At 33.9% G+C, this 20,866-nt stretch overlaps 1 protein-coding gene across 1 annotated transcript in view; it reads left to right on the top strand.

The window, feature by feature from the left end:
- LOC106668389 (lachesin-like) overlaps positions 1–3,554 on the top strand; it is an 85,893-nt gene extending 82,339 nt beyond the window's left edge. The window contains exon 5 of the mRNA XM_024230338.1: positions 759–3,554. Coding sequence (XP_024086106.1) covers positions 759–985 — 227 coding nt within the window. The 3' untranslated portion in view covers positions 986–3,554. The remainder of the gene's footprint in view (positions 1–758) is intronic.
- Positions 3,555–20,866: the final 17,312 nt, after the last annotated feature.

Raw genomic sequence — 20,866 nt, forward strand, 5'->3', positions numbered from 1 at the left:
GATTCCTTTGGTATTTGACTATGCTCACGGTAGTAATTTTTGTTTTAAATCGAGATTAGATTTGTATAAGATTTATATTAATTAGCAATGAACTATAATCTTTTAGTGTGTGGGAGTTTTTTTGGTAGCCTTGACAAAGGCCGGTGTTGTTTTGAAGTGTTGAGACGATGAATAAAGTCGAGACCTTGTGTGAGTGCCGTTGTTCCGAGGACGAGAGTCGGTTGACTCTGGTGCTGCACATAGCCGAGTGCAGCAGTTGGCCAGTAGCCAAGTCGGCTATGATGATGAGTTTGAGGTTAATGCTGCGAGTGTCATTGCTATCTTCGTCGGTGCCCCATTGATTAGCTAAAGTGATTAGCGAGAACTTGTCAGAGAGACGAGTCTGAAGCCAGTGGGGCAGTGCTCTGCTTTTATACGTAATGGCTCTGCTCTGATTCGCTGCAGAGTGGAGGGCGAGACCATTCCAGGACCGGTAGTGGCACCTAGCGAGTACCGTGGTAACTGCAGGTGGCCACCACAATCTTTTAATTTCATAAACGATTATGTAAACTTGTTGGTCTTTGTTGGTTTGCGAGTGGTTGACAATTGATCATTGCTGATCCCTTCACTGGGTCCGTCTCCAGTTCCTCACTGAAGATGGTTTGAAACCGAACCACTTTTTGGCGAAACGTAAACCAGCTAAAACGGATCCAGTAAAGTGATCAGGATGATGTCAACGATACGTATCGGATTGGACGAAAATGTTGTTTGTTTTCCAGAGATCCCAGGTCCAGTCGTCAACAACCGGCACCCTGCGATACCGACCGTAGTGGCGGAAGACCAGGAAGAAGACGAAGACGAGGGTGGCTCCGCGTACGCCGCGATCCCGGACACGCCGCCCCCGCGGAGGCAGGAATCCCTTGGACCGAGCGAGCCGCCCTCAGGCGGTGCATCTCATATCACGGCCGTATTGTACATTTTCATCCCCATCTCACGGTTAATCTAATCGGCGTATTTTCAAACTTTCGGCCCAGATCGCGATTTTGAATCTTGAGACAATACGTTTTCTCTTTTCAACAGCTCAAATCGTCGACCCCGGCAGAAAAGGGTTTCTTTGAGAGAAGCGGAAATGACATTTTAGGCAAAATTAACATTCAAATGTTCGTGAATGTGTGATATTAGCGAGACAACTTATTACTTTTTTCTTCTCGCCATTCAATATAATTTATTCTAAACATTCTTTCTGTTCAAAACACATCCAAATTTAGCCTGCTATTAATTGTAAAAAAAATACAACAATCAACCAATTTATCTCAAACTGAACTTACATTTTATAAAGTACCACACATTCTATGAACGATGTTGTCATAACGTATATTGATTTAAATAATTGAATGTCATTGTTTATTAGCTGAAAAGATCAAACATTATTAAATGTTATGATTTAATGAGTTCTTGCTATCATAAAAGATTTTGTAGGGAACTATTTTTTGAAAAATTCGACTTTTCATTCAAACGTTTATTTGTTGATGTACATAGTTGTTGTACATAGTCTTTATTTTTTTATTATATCTTATAACACCTTTCTTTTTCTTACAAATGACCTATTTGATCATTTGAAAATTCTAATAGGTCTTGAATCAAATGAGTGGCAAACAGAAATATATTTTAGGTAGAAAAGCTTGTGCGTTTTGTTCTCAATTTTTTTTAAACCTCACGAGTTTTTAAATAAACTCTTGATCTGTGTTTATTTGACACTGACACTTGGGAAATCTCTTCCGCAATGTACATTTAAATTTACAAAAATCTTTTTTTTTCTTTTTTTAGCCAAAACTTGGCAGACAGGACAGATTTAGACCGGCATAAAGGAAAAATTTTGTTCTCTCCCTAAACATAATTTCTTAATTCTCTCTACACTTCTTTAATATTTCCCTTCCAATTAATCTATTAATAATATTAGATAGTTACTTTTCCTTTTTGTTTTGTCTGTCATTACTATTATGTAAAAGCCAAATAAATTTTACTTTTTGGATAACAAATTACATTTGAAGCTTAAAAAAAAGGAAATTGTCTCCTTTTTCATACTAAATAAGCAAAATAAAACGCCAACTGCAATAATGGTTTCTTTGAAATTAATTTGAATTAAAACAATGACGGTATTTTATTACAATTTTAACACTTGTTTTTAAAGAAGTAGTTTATTTGATTTTTAAAAATAGCCAGTTTACTTCTTAATTATTGTTCACTTCTTAATTAAAATTTATTGACATCTAGTCTTCAGTATCTTTTTATGAAATTCCGTCTGTTGTACGGTTTGTAATTAAACAACACTACCTGGTGAGAAAATCGGCGAATGATAAATTAATGTAAAAAGAAAGGTAGCACACTGAAAATTTTTATGCTAAACTTATACTTTTAAAAATTTTTAATAGTTTAATAATGAAACATAAAACAAACTATTGGAAATCAAACAAACTGCCAAAAATCATCATCACAAATAGAGAGGAACTGTATTTGAATAAGCTATACGCTCGGATCAATTCTCATTGTTCACAGTTGTGTAAATAGCTTTTCAAATTATAAAGAATTTTCTTTAAAAAAAGACAAACCCTGATATGAGCTCAAATTTTCACATTCATGTACATACACGCCTATCAATTCTCGCAGCTCGCCGGCAATGCAGCTTTTGTGTAATTTATAATAAATTACCGGCAGGCCACGAGAATCACCCACCTCGCGAGTTGGCAGTCCAGGATCAGACCTACGTCTTATTCGTCCTGGCAATGAGGTTGGGCTCCAGGGGATGTCAAAAGCTAGGTCATTTAGGTCATTTAACGCAATCAGTACCTAAATCCATTCACACTCTCGTTCACTCTTAAATATTTATTTTGCAATTTACATGACATTCAGTCAGGTTGGTGGATACTTGATACGCATATTATATAATTAATATAATTGAGGGTCGATGGGTACTCAAAATTAAACCACCGACCCACTCACATTCGTGCTAATAAGTTCATCCACTCTCAACACTCTAGGGTACACAATAGTATCAGCTCTATATACAATAAAAATAACTCTATTTAGACCAAGAATTTGAACGGGAAAAACAGACATTGGCGACGGCTCAAGAACAATTCTCATAAAGGAAATTTTTACGCGCAATTTATATGAATTGCGCCTTTATTTTGTGTGAGACATCGATCAACCATTTTCTACATGCGACGTACATATTCAGCTTTGGCCCAAAAGTAATTTTCCATGTCCACAAGCAGTCTTCAAATTGTAAACAAATTGTACTCAATACTGATGCAGTCTTTGGCAACGTGGGACTGAGTCGGACTACGAAAAAATTTTATTTTCTAAGATAATTTTATTTTTATTTTAGGAATTTATTTAGTGTATGTTAGCAATTTTAAACTGTTTCTTGTCATAATATTTCAACGCTCAAATATAAAACCTTTGTTGGTTAGCCTACACATTACTGAAAAATTTTATGGTTATCTTTCATGACAATTCCGGTTTTGATAATTCTCACGTTTTGGGTAAATAAAAAGAAAAATCTCAATCTATCTGGAAGAAAAATAGTCACAAAAAGGAAGAGATTTTATGGCAATACTTTTATGGTGATACTCTTTAAAATGACTTATTTATGTTAAAACACATTACTCTGTTCATTTTCTAAATCTATAAAGTCCTTCTTTAATATTTCCAAATTATCGCTATGACAAGTGATCAACATTGTATAACAGCTTTTTTCAATTAATTAATATTTATGGAACGTATTGGTTGAGATAATAAAAGTGTCCGTCAGTGTCACGAGCGGATTCGAACCCGCGACCTTCGGCTAAATACGCCGCAACGTGGGACTGAGTCGGTCTTCGAAGAATTTCTATTTTTTAAGATAATTTTATTTTTATTTATTTTACGAATTTATTTAGAGTATGTTAGCAATTGTGAACTGTTTCTTGTCATAATATTTCAGCGCTTAAATATAAAACCTTTGTTGGTTACACATCGTTGAAAAATTTTATGGTCAACTTTGATGATAATTCCGGTTGTGGTAATTTTTAGGTTATGGGTAAATAAAAAGAAAATTCTCAATCTATCTGGAAAAAAATAGTCACAAAAAGGAAGAGATTTTATGGCAATACCTTTATGATGATACTCTTTAAAATGACTTATTTAGGTTAAAACACATTACTCTGTTCATTTTCTAAAACTATAAAGTCCTTCTTTAATATTTCCAAATTATCGCTAATATGACATGTGATCAACATTGTATAACAACTTTTTTCGATTAATTAATATTTATGGAAGGTATTGGTTGAGATAAAAAAAAGTGTCCGTCAGTGTCACGAGCGGATTCGAACCCACGACCTTCGGCTAAATACGCCGCTGCTCTACCACTTGAGCTATCGTGACTTCGATCCGCTCGGACACTTTTTTATCTGGAAGGACGCGTGACACTGACTTTTTTTATCTCAACCAAATATTAATTAATTGAAAAATGTTAATTGGTCTGAACTGCTATGGATTTAATTGTATAACAACGTTATTAATTATTGATAATATGAGGCAAATTGGAAACAAAACACTCAGTTGTTTTGTCGACCTTTTTGCGTGTGTATGATCGGGTCAGGTTTGATCTGGTTTATGTATATAATGTGGAAAGCAAGCCTCTCATTTGTACCACAGGTCAAATACAGACAATAAACACAAAACATACAATATACCCATTTATACAAACATCGAAATCTAGCCACATTCATTCCCTCAGAGTACTAGATATTCCATAGAATGGGATAAAAAAACACCTTCATTTCACGGTAATAAATTACATTCATTTTAATAAATAAACCTAAACCCAACACTATATACATACCTACTGAACAGCGATCTTTGCCCTCCCCAAGACGGTCCAACGATATGTCAAAATATCGCCTTTGCCTGGTTTTATACTATTTTGTAATTTCATTAACCTAGAATCAAAATTGTGAATAGATATTCATATTTGTTAACTTTTAATTATTCATTACAATTGCAACTCCTAATTTAGGGTATATAATTTTTTGAAACCTCGGCAAAGAACTAAGTGTTTGGGTTCCTATCTGATCATTTTTTAAGACCCAATTATTTCAGTATTGTTTCATTATTACAAACTTGTTCGCCCTTGAAAACAGTCGATAACTGCGTTTCCGCCCCGTCTCTCTGAACCCAAGAAGCCTAGGGAAAGAAAAGAGGAAAAACCCCCCCGAACAATATATCTTAACCAACGTTGTTTAAAGGATTTTCCCATTTGCCTACCGCACAAATTCACCTGTGCCGTGAGAGGGCCGTGTTTTGGAGAAGCCTTTTGGAGGCAGGACGCGGAAGGACTCGGGTCAAAACGAGTTGGCCCTCCCGCCCCTTGTCAACCACCGGGGGGAACGAAAAAAAAACAACCCCCTGCGACGACTAAATCCATTCTTTTAACCTTTGCCAGAGCAGGTTCTTCCGACAACCGACTTTCTCTGTGTATTGTATAAACTTAGCCTAGTGTACAAAACGTCTTGAAGCATATATGAAATATAATAAGGCGGAGAAAATAAATAAAATTGTGTACAGAGCGATACTTTAGCCGGCTTTATTTCAACCTGCAGTGCGTGGTTCGCCCATCGCTTTTCTTTTACCGTCTTTTAGTTTTGATTTGACACCAATTTATCAAAAAGACAAAATATCGTGAATTTTTATTTAAATTTAATTAATGTAAAAATGTTTTTTTTACGCGATACTTAACGCTTAACTGTGCCAAAAAAAAATGTTTTCTCCTCGGTTCAATAATTGTTGTTACCTGTTGTTCATCGACGGAACTTCATAAATTGCAGGGCCGTCGCGTTGTAAATATTAGTAGGAGTCAAAACTCTTGTGTCCATGTGATGGGGGTTAATTTTTAGAAAAAGACAAAGTATTTAAACCCATTTGTTTAGTGTTAAAACGTTAATTTTTTTATTTTTTTAATAAAATAAAAGGAAAATGTGTAAAACGAAACTAGCTGATCGACCAGTGTAAATATAGTATTAAAGTCATAGCGAATTCCTAAGCCTACTAAAATGAATTATTATGTTGAATTGTTTAAGATATTAAGTGCAGGGATGTTGCTTGTAATAGAAAACGCCTATAAGAAAAAGAATCAAATGGTGTAAAAATTATTCTATATTGTTACGATTTAATTTCGTTTATAAGCATATTAAATATATAAATCAAATATAAATATATATATCAAGAGAAAAAGTTTATATAGCAAAAATGTATCTAAACTCTAAGCGATGTGCTAACTATATTTGTATGATCTTGTTATTATTATGTATGAAACAATAAAAGTTAAAAATAAAACTCACTCAATATAAAATATTTACATCCTTTAAATCAGAACGTAAATCAATGAATCAAATTACAACAAACAGGAAAATAAAAAGAAATCTTGGGTAAGTACCTGTTATATATTTTAAATATCACAGTCCTTAAAAATTAAAACACTAGAAAACAATTAAATACATAATTGAATGTCTAAACAGCTTGTGTTGTATTGTTGAAAAAATTTAATTAATTTTTTTAGATTTATTTCAGATGATATTCTCATCCGAATAAAGAAAAATTTCTTAAGAACGAAAAAATCGACTGATATTTTTCTATTTATGCTAACTAGCAGAAGTAAAAATCTACACTACATTTTTAAAGATAAAACAGAGATAACAATTAAGATTTTATGAAAGGATTCAGGTTAAGTAAGAACCCCCTAGGGACTTTAATTTTACAACACGGGAAATGTTTTAGAAGCGAATGTTATGTGGATGTGATAAACTTTCATAATAGAGTCAACAAAAATAATCTCGACTGTAATGTGATAAACAATGCCAATTATTCTTAGGGGATCCTTTCGGAGGATAACCCACTGTTATCCTTTAATAACAAAAATTCTACTCTGAATAGATTTAATTTGAAATTTTGATCGGCTGAAAAAACTACACAAGGTAAGTTTGTTTAATTTTTGCTTTTATTATCTTATTAACTGAAATTATTTTTTAATTAATTAAGGTTTTTAGTTGAGATAAAAAAGTCAGTGTCATGAGCGGGATTCGAACCCACGATCTTCGGCTAGATACGCCGATGCTCTACCACTTGAGCTATCGTGACCTGGATAGGTAGCATAAGGTCGTGGATTCGAATCCCGCTCGTGACACTGACTTTTTTATCTCAACTAAAAACTTAATTAATTGAAAGATATTAATTGGTCAAGCGGTCCACCAACCTAGGGAATTATTTTTTAATGTTAACCAGAATGAGAATTTGATGAATGCGTTGAGATAATTCAATTACTGGGAAGGGTGAAAAAAGAGAAGGGGAAACGGGATTTGAACCCATGACCGCAGGGTCGACGAGCCGAGAGTCACCCGCTGGCTTGACTGCCACGCTATTTGGCTGTAAAAATGGTTAAAAAATGGAGGATTAAACTCAATGAAACCAATTTTTTAACCGATCTTAATATCATCATTTATTTAATATAATTATATAAAAAAGGCCGGTTCTGGCACCACCGCTGACCCATCCCACCACCATCTTCTAGTTCTAGTAGTTGGGGTCTGACGGCGAATCCACCACCACAAACCACCTCTACCACCTCATACCTCCACCACATCCCACAACGACACCCGTGTAGAGCTCTCGTAGCTCGTTCAAATCCCTACCAATCATGACGTGATCATTTTACAACATTAATCATTATTATTTATTTAATAAAACCAAAAAATTAATTTGAAAAAAGTAATAATTTATACACTTTGTATTATATTAAGTTACGTTGTTTTTACAATTAAAAAATTCTAAATCGTTTCATCCTCTGTACATTAGTGATATTTTCGCTGAATATCATTGTAAGAATGTTCCACTTCATCGGTGAAAATCTAATTGAAGATTCTCTAATATATGTAGGTATGTCTGTGGTAGTCCAGATCGGCAACAATCGCATATCAGTATTTAGTTCGGATTTTGACCAATCCCTTCACCTCAAAACTGAATCCTACTTCCAAATGTGAAATTTTTCCAATTCTTCGAGGGCTGATTGAGTTTAGCGCACGCACCTTCGGGGTCCAAAGTGTGAGTTTTTTGTTTGAGTTATTCATATGCATTGCGCCATCTTCAGTGTGAAACTAGACTTCGTAGATGTAGCCTTAAGCGGGGAAGACACCCGACGCAACGCTACACGACGCTACCCGATGCTACCCGACGCCTTGCCACGTTTTGGTAGGATGTGCACATCTATTCTACGTCAAGCGCGCGCTACGAACAGTCACACAGCGTGTATCACAATCGCAACGCCTCTTTTGTTCTTGATGTATTTTGAGCAAAACGATGTTATAAATTGTTAGTTAAATTTTATGATCCTAACCATCATAATTAAATAATTTTTCTAAAAATTAATACATTTTTGATCTTATTTAATTTGGTTTTTCATCCTTACCATCATAATTAAATAAATTTGCGAAAAATTCATGATTTTTGATCTTATCTAATTTCGTTTTTCATCGTAACCATAATAATTAAATATTTTTCTAAAAATTAATACATTTTTGATCTTGTTTAATTTGGTTTTTCATCCTAAACATCATAATTAAATAAATTTGCGACAAATTCATGAATTTTTGAAATTGCATAATTTCGTTTTTCATCCTAGCCATAATTAAATAATTTTTCTAAAAATTAATTCAATTTTGATCTTGTCTAATTTGGTTTTTCATCCTAACCATCATAATTAAATAATTTTTCAAAAAATTCCTGAATTTTTGATTGCTTAATTTGGTTTTTCATCCTAACCATCATAATTAAATAATTTTTCTAAAAATTAATACATTTTTGATCTTGTTTAATTTGGTTTTTCATCCTAACCATCATAATTAAATAAATTTGCAAAAAATTAGTGAATTTTTGATCTTGTCTAATTTGGTTTTTCATCCTAACCATAATAATTAAATAATTTTTCTAAAAATTCATGAATTTTTGATCTCGTCTAATTTGGTTTTTTATCCTAACCATAATAATTAAATTACCTCATGAATTGTTGATCTGGTTTAATTTTGTTTACATTAAAATAAGAATGTTGTAATTAATATAAATTACATATACTTAGTTTGAAATAAACTAAAAAAATATGAGTGTCCTGTTCTGAAACTTCTCGATGAAAATGAGCAAAACCATGAAATAAATTGTTAGTTAAATTTTATGAGATAAACCGTGTAATATATTGTTAGTTAAATTCATTATATCAAAAAATGGTATTCCGATGTTTTGATCCATTTTATACCAAACCATTTTTTTAAATAAAAACTAGTGAATTTTTGATCTCGGTTTATATTTGGTTTATATAAATATAATCTTTGGTTTATATTAAAATAAGTAGGTTGAAATTAATATAACGACAATAATACAGGTAGTTTGAATAAAAATATGAGTGTCCGATTTTTCGAGTGTACTCGATGCTACCCGACGAAAATCTGGACAGTGGGGATCGCAGAGCGTAGAGTAGCGCTGCGTGGCATGAGGAGATGTGCACGGGGGTAATACAATCTTATTGGGCTTCGGATTTGCGTCGGGTGGCTTCGGGTAGCGTAGCATAGCGTTGCATCGTGAAAGTGTCTTCCCGGCTTTACTGATTTCGGGCCCGAAATCCAGTGCTGCTCGGCGTGGTCCAGCGCGCAGAGAATAGCAATCTCTCGCAAATTTAAATTCATTCAAAATAAAACATGTAAATTTGTAAAATAAAATAAAAATTAACTGTTTTGAAAGATACGAAAAGTTTATAGAAATCGTGAAAGAAATAGTTGAAGAGAAGGTCGTTAGGGACTCGCAGAGAAATTATGATGGAAAAAGATGGTCGCGGATAAGACAGAGCGATGAGGGATTACAGCGGAAAATAAACTAAATATATTTGGCGTTAACTTTTTCTAAAAAAAAAAAAAGTTATTTAAATATCGCTATTTTGGCTTAAAACGTTCGTCTACTGGTATGTGTAGTTTCGGTTTTATTATAATGAGAATGATTTATATTTTGTTTTAGACTCAGGAGGCTTCTGCCCTTGTCATCCCTTCAACCCCAGTGACACGTACCTCAGGGGCCCTTAACCAAGTTAGAGAGTTCCTATATTAGATTGCTATAAGATTTGCTATTCCAATTTTCACAACGTTCCCCAGGCGAGTTCACATCTGTTGTTTTATAGAACTTTTTTTGAAATTACAACACAATTTGCGGTTACAAAATATGTCTTAGTTGTAGGCGTTCAATCTCTTTTTTCCTTATTTCCCCTTAATATTACCAGTTTTTAAACGTTAATGTTTTATTCGCCCGACTGATTTCTTGCCCGGTGTAACAGTCTATTTCAATTTCCTTCAGTCAGAGAAAAAAAGGTTTTCTTGGAAAAAGGCTTTTGGGGTATAATTCGTTTTAATTGCTCCCCATTTAACCCAGGGTTACAGCCGATCGAAAGATACAGGCCGGCTCTTTCTAAGAGGTTCAAAAACAAGGGCAAAAAATCTTAAAGCACGACGTCGCCCAATCCTCTCTATCTACATCTGGAGATTAATTAAAACAACAAAATGGTCCTCTTGGGTTTGGGGGAGATAAGGAGCAAATGAAGTTTCCTTTTATCCGGTCCTCCCTCGGATGAACTTGGTCGACCCGGATCCAGATTGGTATTCTAATACTCGGCCGCCGGATCGTAAAAGACACTATTGTGCTTCATTTAAGATTGAAGATTTGCCCGAGTTGTCATAGATAGAAATGGAAGACTAAATTCCATTCACTTTGCTTTAAAAAAAAAATGGGTTAAATTGTGGTGGGTGGCATGGTTAACTATAATTTTTTCCAAAAAGGTAAGACAAATTTTTGATTTTGTTTAATTTGGTTTTCATCCTAACCATTATAATTACATAATTTTTCTAAAAATTCGTGAAATTTTGATCTCGTTTAATTTGGTTTTTCATCCTAACCATCATAATTAAATAATTTTTCTAAAAATTCATGAATTTTTGATCTTGTTTAATTTGGTTTTCATTCTAACCATTAAAATTACATAATTTTTCTAAAAATTCATGAATTTTTAATCTCGTTTAATTTGTTTTTTCATCCTAACCATCATAATTAAATAACTGTTCTAAAAATTCATGAATTTTTGATCTTGTTAAATTCGGTTTTCATCCTAACCATCATAATTACATAATCTTTATAAAAATTCGTGAATTTATGATCTCGTTTAATTTGGTTTTTCATCTTAAAGATCATAATTAAATAATTTTTCTAAAAATTCATGAATTTTTGATCTTGTTTAATTCGGTTTTCATCCGAACCATCATAATTACATAATTTTCCTAAAAATTCATGAATTTTTGATCTTGTTAAATTTGGTTTTCATCCTAACCATCATAATTAAATAATTTTTCTAAAAAATCAAGAATTTTTGATCTTGTTTAATTTGATTTTTCATCCAGACCGTCATAATTAAATAATTTTTCTAAAAATTCATTAATTTTGATTTTGTTTTATTTGGTTTTTCATGGACATTGACTTTTTTATCTCAACTAAAAGCCTTAATTAATTGTAAGATATTATTTGTTCAAGCGGACCACGAAACTAGCGAATTTAATAAGTTTAAATGAAGTATACCTTCACTAAAGCTCTCCGTGGCCATTTCATTTGTCGCCGAGAATCAAATAGATTACACGACATTTGAAAAATGGCAAAAGGAGGGAAAATTCAAAAGGTGTGGTTGAGATGGGAAGTTAGTGTTCGAGTGGATTGAGGTCACGATCGCTCAAGTGGTAGAACTGCGGCGTATCTTACCGAAGGTCGTGGGTTCGAATCCCGCTAGTGCTATTGACTTTTTTATCTTAACAAAAACCCTTAATTAAATGTAATATACATGATATCGAACACTGCAGAATATTCTATTATTGTTCCAAGGTATTTAAATAGATTCATAGAAAAGGACATCATCAGCGAAACTAAGCTTCGACAAAAAGGTGCATTTCACAAGAAATTCTTGTACCAATCAAAGATACAAAAACACGGATCCTCCTGTTTAACTCTTCTATTTAACGCAAATTGTGGATCATCTGGAAAAAGCTCCAAGGGTAAAATTTTCCATAGTTCTTTCGTACTCAAAAAAGTCCTTCAATATGGCATAGTCATTTGTGTCAGGTACTACGATCAGAAAGACGGAGCAGACCAAAATTAATCATCAAGCTAAGGATGTAAACAGCAAAAACTGGCGGACTGTCTGTTTTATACCAAAGTGTTAAATTCTAATTTTACCAAGTATCAGAAAGACAATCAGGTTCTAGGATAATCAGTTTGACTTTACTGCTACTAATTAAATTAGGGGTGTATTTTATTTTTATTTTATTTTTTTATTCTGCATATAGACAGCCTTTCCTTTACAAAGAGAGTGCGTCCAGTGTGTTTTACACGCTTATAATATTGTAAAAGAAGCAAAAAATTACAAAAAAATAAGAGAGGAGAAAAAAATTAAAAAAGAACAATCCAAATAATAACAAAAGACACACCTTTTCACTCACCTTTTCCTGCCTTATTCACTCCCAACGAGATCAAGAACACAATAAAAAAGCCCCAGATGAAGGGGGCTTTGTTCAGCAACTACTGGCCAATCTCCCACGTAAAGGACTAGTGTATCTCACGCACATATATACGATTCTACGGACTACTTAATATCCTCGGAAGTGGAAGCATGCTGTCATCATTACGGTACCCAAACCCGGGAAGAGGAGAGATGAATTACAGAGCTACAGACCAATAAGTCTTGTTAGTCTCCTCTCAAAAGTATTTGAAAGAATTCTCCTACCTAACCTCTTATCTCAGCTAGAATCAGTAATCCCACAAAGTCAGTTCGGTTTCAGGTCCCTCCACTCCTGCCCACAGCAGTTGGATAGAGTTGATGAAATTACGATCTGCACAAAAAAATACTGTCACACCCTAACCCACTAATGCAGGTTATCGCCAACAATCAGCCACCCCCGAGACATGTAAGACGGTTAAAACGTAAAAGGCATTCTGATCTGGATAAGGAAACTTGAATAGACAAATGTGAAAAAAAATAATAATAATTTATTGTTACTTATTTCTTACTTATTAATTTATATGTCATTGCTTCCTATTTTTAAATACTATGTGAAAAACGCCGCTCTGTGTCATGACATACGTTTCATGTCATTTTTTTTGTATAATATTATGTAGTATCTACTGTGATAATAACTATAATGTACGAATAAAGTTTCTTCAATTAAAAAAAGAAAAAAAGAAGCAAAGAAAAATGCAAATAAATTTAACATAACAATAAACTGAAAGTTAAGAATTTAATTATATTTCTTTTCCTAAATAATAAAATGCCTTAATTTTAGTGAACTAGATAAAAACATAAATAAATTATTGACTTCTTTTTTATTGATGGGACAATATTTTTAAAAAAGGCATATTTTGCGGTAAGTATTTGCGCCTGATTTTTTTATATGTTGTGGAAAATTAAAATAAAGTATTCAAGAGACTCATTATTGATGGGACAATATTTTTAAAAAAGGCATATTTTTCGGTAGGTATTTCCGCCTGTTTTTTTTATATGTTGTGGAAAATTGAAATAAAATATTCAAGAGACTCATTATTGATGGGTCAATATTTTTAAAAAAGGCATATTTTGCGTTAAGTATTTGCGCCTGATTTTTTATATGTTGTGGAAAATTGAAATAAAATATTCAAGAGACTCATTATTGATGGGACAATATTTTTAAAAAAGGCATATTTTGCGTTAACTATTTGCGCCTGATTTTTTATATGTTGTGGAAAATTGAAATAAAATATTCAAGAGACTCAAATTTCTCACATAGATGTGTATTTAAAAGGTTATATAAATAAAAACTTTTAATGATGAACTTAACGCTAAACTTCAAAAGATAAAAGTAGGGGAAGTCGTAAGGTAAGGGTGAGCGTTAATGTTTTAAAGATTAAATTGTACTTGTTATCTAAGTAATATCGCTTAAGAAATTTCCTTTGTGAAAAATCGGCAATATAGAAGGGCCGATAAAGAGAAAAAAGAAAAATCGTGTCGGATGCGGGCTTCCGAGCAAGTGATAAACTCGCCACCCTCCGACTGCACATCAGAGGGGTAAAGATACCCTCTTTTATTACCGATAAACCCTAAACTAATTCCAACCTCTTAGGGCGTGCGAGGGAGGCCTGCGGTATCGGGCCTCTGTTCGGTTTTCTTTCATAGCAGAGAAACAAGTTGTTTCCCTCCTCAGGAGGGTCTGTCAAGTGGGCAGAACAACTATTAATGAGCAAAGTTCAGTTTAATTATACTAGGAACAACAATTTATCAAACTCTCCGCCTTTGACCGATTGGTAGTTAGTGGGCGGCCGGACCCTGTTTTCTGTTTAAATTTAAAACACGATTTTCACAGCTTGGAGCGTTTCTTCTTTAGGAATACTATACTCCTACTACTACATCTAAAAGTTGTTGTTTTTTAAATAAGATACTATGCTGTAAGAAATTATTGTTCCAGTTATAAGTAAAATGAGAAGAAATCGTCTTTCTTGATGCAAAAAGTGGAGGACAAAACTGAATGAAGAAAAATGTTCTCAATGTACATCGACAATAACGAGGTAGCGAATTCCAGTCAAGTCAAATTCTTAGGACTATAGCTAGATAGGTGACTGGCGTGGAATCCCCATACAAAGCATAAGAGACAACAACTTAACAGAAGACTCGAACAACTACTAACAGCTAAGCTACTAAACAGCTAACAAACAAATGCTACACTACTTGAACAACTGCAACCACTTTGTTCATACGGAGTGGAAGTGTGGGGTTCTGCCAAGCCATCCAATCAAAAGAGACAAATCGTCGAAGTACTACGTCACTAACCTCACTATCCATACCGACTGACTATAGACTGACGTGGAATCCCAATCAAGACTTAAAAAAAAAACTTAATAACACCATGAGCGGGATTCGAACCCACGACCTTTGGTTAGATATGCCGCTACTCTACCACTTGAGCTATCTTGACTTCGATCCATTCGGACACTAATTTCCCATTTCAACCCCTACTTTTTGCCAATTTTCAAATGTCGTGTAATCTATTTGATTCTCGGCGACAAATGAAATGGCCACGGAGGGCTTTAGTGAAGATATACTTCATTTTATCTGATTAAATTCACTAGTTTTCGTGGTCCAATCAAAAGACCTCAGACAAATCGTCGAAGTACTACGTCACTACCTCACTGTCCATACCGACTGACTATACACTGACGTGAAATCCCCACTCAAAACATAAAAAACAACAAATTAATACAAGACATTCAATTAATTAAGGTTTTTAGTTGAGATAAGGAAGTCAGTTCCAGTAACTTCCCATCTCAACCCCACCTTTTGAATTTTCCCTCCTTTTTGCCATTTTTCAAATGTGTATTGTATTTGAATCTCGGCGAAAAATGAAATTGCCATTTGGTGGGGTTAAGATGGGAAGTTAGTGTCCCAGTGGATCGAAGTCACGATAGCTCAAGTGGTAGAGCAGCGGCGTATTTAGGCGAAGGTCGTGGGTTCGAATCCCGCTTGTGACACTGACTTTTTTATCTCAACCAAAACCTTAATAAATTGAAAACAATTTATTTGGTCAAGCGGACCACGAAACCTAATAAAATTTCATCACAATGCTTATACCCCTAGCGCTTTGTCTTTTCTCGCCACCATTGAAATCAATTCATATAAATAAATAACGGTTTGTGTAATATATTTTTCAGATAACCGCAATTTGCGTTAAATAGAGGTGTTAAACAGGAATATCCGTAATCATTACATGAAAACCAAACATGTACGGTTTATTGTCAGTGCTCATATAAATGAGAGCTGTTTAATAAAAAAAACTGATTGGTTATTGATATATATAAGCTTAAATCGGCATATGCATGTATATACGTACAGTGTACGGAATTGAGTCTATCACTTCCCGCAGCTCGCCGGCAATTCCAACTTTTGTCTAATTTACAATAAATTACCGGCGGGCCTCGAGAATCACCCACTCCGGATGTTGACTGTTCTGGATCAGACGTCAGTCTTATCCGTCCAGCCACCGAGATAAGCCTATCAATAACTAGGTCATTCAGCCGACGAGTTTCTAGATCCACACCCACTCACTTTTAAAAAACATTATTTCTTATGAATATCAAACACTCAGTTAAGGAGGTGGCGAACTCGATTTCATTCCATCACCCTTTATATACGATATAACTAACCTAATTAAGGTTGATTGGTTGCTCAATATTCCGCCATCGGCCATCTCACACTACACATTCACGCCAATAAATACATTCACACTCTAAGAAACACAAACGAGATACTTACGGGGTACTTCAAGCACATCAGGTGGCAATCCTACATATTTTTACAGTTTCGGACATATATTGACAATGAAGTGTTTCGAATTCTCGGGGCTTACGTGCTGGCCAGAAAACTGATGGGACGAAGCAAAACTCCTGTGCAGAGTACTCAGTCTTGTAATTTACACTTCATTTCCTAAAAATTAATACGTTCATTGTGACCGACAAAAAATATATACCAACAATCCATATAAAAGTAGGTATTTTAAAGTGATTTGTCTCCTAGTCCAAGATGGTTGTCCAACGTTAATCCCTCCCGTAATGCAATAAATAAACCAGTAAAAGTTCAATAAAAATTTAAGTAAAAAAACTTCCACAAGAAATGAAATTTGAAGATAAAATAAAACATTGATATTTTAAGGAACAAAAGCTCATCAAGAACTCAATAAAATATCAATGTTTTATTTTATCATAAAATTTTAGTTTTTGTTAAAGCTGAAGCTTTGTGAACCATATCAGAGAATTTTTTGTAAAGTTTGCATTTATGCGAAAATAGATCCATATTAAGTACATGAAAAAAGTTAGCGAAAAGCAGTGTATTATATAACTCTTCGCTTAAAATTAGATAAAATAAAGCGTTGATATTTTAAGGGAAAAACTCATCAAGAACTCCGTAAATAATCGAGATCTTTAAAAATAGTACAAAAAAAATCCAAACATGAAAACAAAAAAAGGCATGTTAATTTTAACGTTTGACGTGAATTATATGAACAATGACCTAATCCGTTCGTTGAATTTGTCAGAAAAAAGAAATCACGTGAATAAACGAAGAAAAAATAGCTAGAACCAATAAAGGCAAACTTGAAATTTAACCAGTTTTTGCTTTCATTCGACTTTCTTTCCCTGGATTTTAAAAAACGGAAATCATTGAACGATAAAACAATGTGTAAATCATATCAGAGAATTTTTCGTAAAGTTGGCACTCAAGCGAAAATAGATCTGTTTTAAGATACGTGAAAAAAAGATAGAGAAAAGCAGTGAAAAATATTACTCTCTTCGCTTAAAATTAGATTTTCTTGTCAGCCTCACTAGTATCGTTGACATGACGGAATTTTAACTTGAAAACCCCTGTAAAAAGTACTGTAAATTGTAATAGAAAACACCGAACAAAAGTGTGAATTTTTATTGAGTACGTGTTACTAACGTTGTGAGTGATATTGGTCGATTTCATCGTAGCAATGTGAAGAATTTTAAAATGTTTCATTTTGTATAATCCTCATACTGTTTTCTTGTCACATATAGAAATTTTTTGTTCTTGTTCTCACATTATTATATCACCTTAAGGCAGTGGATATCGTGGGTTGGAGACGCATTTCTAACCCACTATACAGAATGATGCAAATAAATTTAGAAGACGATTTCCTTTTCATCTGGGTAGCTCCCAGTCAGGTCACGCTCCGTGGAGAAAGACCGGATCGTGCCTCCTGCCACCGCTAGGATTTTCCTATTTCTTAGTCCGGAAATTCCTGAATATTTGAGAAAAAGGAGAGGGCCGAAGAAATTGTGTTCCTCCTGAGACGTCTTCACCTGGCGTTAATTTCCCGCGACATCGGTCTCAAACTCAATGAAGGGTGGTTAATCCAATTTTGGCTTAATTGTCGGGTAATTTAGTGGGTCCTTTCTCCTAACGGCATTATCCCCTTTATGTCATCCAGGGCTTGACATCTGGCTTTCACGTCGGCCCGGCTTCGTTAAACGGCCCAAAATAAATTACCAACTTTCATTAAACCGCTGAAATACCACGCGAGGGAATATCACGGGGATTACATTATAATCAAGGTATGGAGGAATAAATAAATTTCGTACAGTTATCAACAAAAATCGTTAACGTTTCGGAGAAACTGAGTTTTCTACAGAAATCAAGTTATTAATTCCAAAATCGACTACAATATTTAAGCATATCAACGCAACAGAGAACTCTTAAGCCAAACAATTTCAACATGAACCAAAATCGAGCAGGATGCTTCCAAAAAGAGTCAAATCCTGCTAACTTGAGCAATGATCATTGTACCTTCAATGACAAAGCGAGGCAATACAGACCAAACTGTTGACAACTCGCGACCACTGTAAATTATTGTATAGTGTGTGTCATTTGTTGGCCGCTAGCAACCACTTTACATTGTTCATATTGATAATCATACTGCAAAATCAACTATCTAATTGTAGGACCGAATAATTAATATCAACATAATTTATATATATATATATATATATATATATATCACACTTACGTAGAAAACAAACACTTTGAGGCCTGAAGATGATCTCAATAAAGATCGAAACGTTGGCACGATAAAGAAAATGTTTTTCTGAAACCTACATTACACCAGACCGCATCTCGCGATTTCTGAATTAATACAAGTAAATTACCAAATTAAAAAAGTAGTATTAGTAATAAATGTGATTACGTTTTTAATTTTGAGAGGTTAATGAATCCCCCCGCACTCTTCGATCAATCCAAATTGAAGGGGTGTAATGAACAATGCGTGCAAAAAAAGAATATAAAAAAAGACATACGAGTACACAAATATATTTTGACAATTCAAAGGAACAGAAATTAAAAAGAAGGAAAAAAAGATAAGGCAACACTTGCATGTCTCGGAAATTAACATAAATATTCTTTGAGAAGGTTTTCGTTGTTGCGAAAAATGTTTTTAACATAAAAAATGACAAAAAATAATGGGGTTTTTTTATTCGCTGTCCTTCACCGAAACACATATAAATGTAATTTTCACTGCCCTGGAAGACGTGCCTGTAGTCCCGGCTTCAATATCGGGTGGCGTTGGAAGTAAAGGATGACTCGCTCACGCAGTTCAGACTCCAATGTTGGGCAGTGTTGGTATAAAGAAAGAAGAAAGAGAAGAACAAAAAATGCCTCGGTGTGTTGTTTTCAACAGGTTTGTTGTCACCTCTCCGCTGGCCAGCGCTAAACTAAACTTCTCGTCCGATCATCCTTATCGGAAGATGGGGGTTATCTCTGATTGCGCCTTAATGTCAAATCGAAACATGTATATTTATTTCAATTAATTAATCTTTATGTAAGGCCTTGATTGAGATGAAAAAGTCTCTGTTACGATCGGGATTCGAACCCACGTCCTTCGGCAGGATACGCCGCTGCTCTACCACTTGAGCTATCGTGACTTCGATCCACTCGGACACCAACTTCCCATCTGAAACTAAAACCTTTCAAATTTTCCCTTATTTTTGCCATTTTTCAAATGTCCTGTAATCAGGATTCGATTCTCGGCGACAAATAAAATGGCCACGGAGAGCTTTAGTAAAGATATACTTCGTTTTATTTATTAAATCCATTATATTTCGTTGTCAGATTGACCAAATAACTTCTTTCAATTAATTAATCTTTATGTAAGGTATTGGTTGAAGTGAAAAAGTTAATGTCATGAGCGGGATTCGAACCCACAACCTTCGGCTAAATACGTCACTGCTCTACAACTTGAGCTATAATGACTGCGATCCACTCGGACACCAACTTCCCATCTCAACCCCACCTTTTGAACTTTCCCACCTGTTTGCCATTTTTCAAATGTCGTATAATCAGGATTCGATTCTCGGTTATTAAATTATTATTTAATTTTTTATTATTATTTATTTATTAATTTATTATTATTGAGGGTCTGTTATTCATTTCAATGTTGCCCTATATTAAAAAGTGTATCATGTATGCGAAATTTGGCAGGTTCGTTACAAGTACGCTTTTTTCAAAAACGCTGACTTATCGAGGGTTACCCACATAGTTTAAATATCCTCATAAAAAATGAAAAAATCGACACGAAATATAAAAATAATGGACGAAGGACTAAGTGTTAATACGAGAAATCTCTACTTCTTTAAATCATGAATGACGAAATGTCTAATACATCAAAATTTCTTATAAATTAATATGATATAAACTTAATGTGTAAAACGAGGAAGCTGGCGAAACGGTTGGCAGGTTGAATTATGATGAAAATCCGGTCCGAGCCGGAGAACCAATAATGTTAAGAAGATTAATATATATAAGTTTTTAGGTGGTCCTATTAAGCAAATTAATTATTTTAATTGATTTATTATCATTATGTAAAGAATGGTAGAGTTGAAAAATTAGTTTCTATAGCACGAGTCGAACCCACCACTATCGGGATGTCTTGGGTTCGAGTCCTGCTCATGACACTAATTTTTCGACCTTACCATACTCTGTTTAGAAATAATAAATCTTAAGAGACTTTCAGAGAGATTCAGCTATATTAAAATCATGAGTGAATAATTTTTTATAATAAATCTTTTTCTTACTGTAAAAATCTGATATTTCCATCATCAAATAATGACCTTGAATAATGGTGTATATTATGACAAATTTCATAATTATGTATTAGTATAATGTTTGATTATTGTTTATAAAAATATAAACATA

Source organism: Cimex lectularius, unplaced genomic scaffold (genome assembly GCF_000648675.2).
Source record: "Cimex lectularius strain Harlan isolate CLEC.00 unplaced genomic scaffold, Clec_2.1 scaffold245, whole genome shotgun sequence".
Taxonomy (NCBI): domain Eukaryota; kingdom Metazoa; phylum Arthropoda; class Insecta; order Hemiptera; family Cimicidae; genus Cimex; species Cimex lectularius.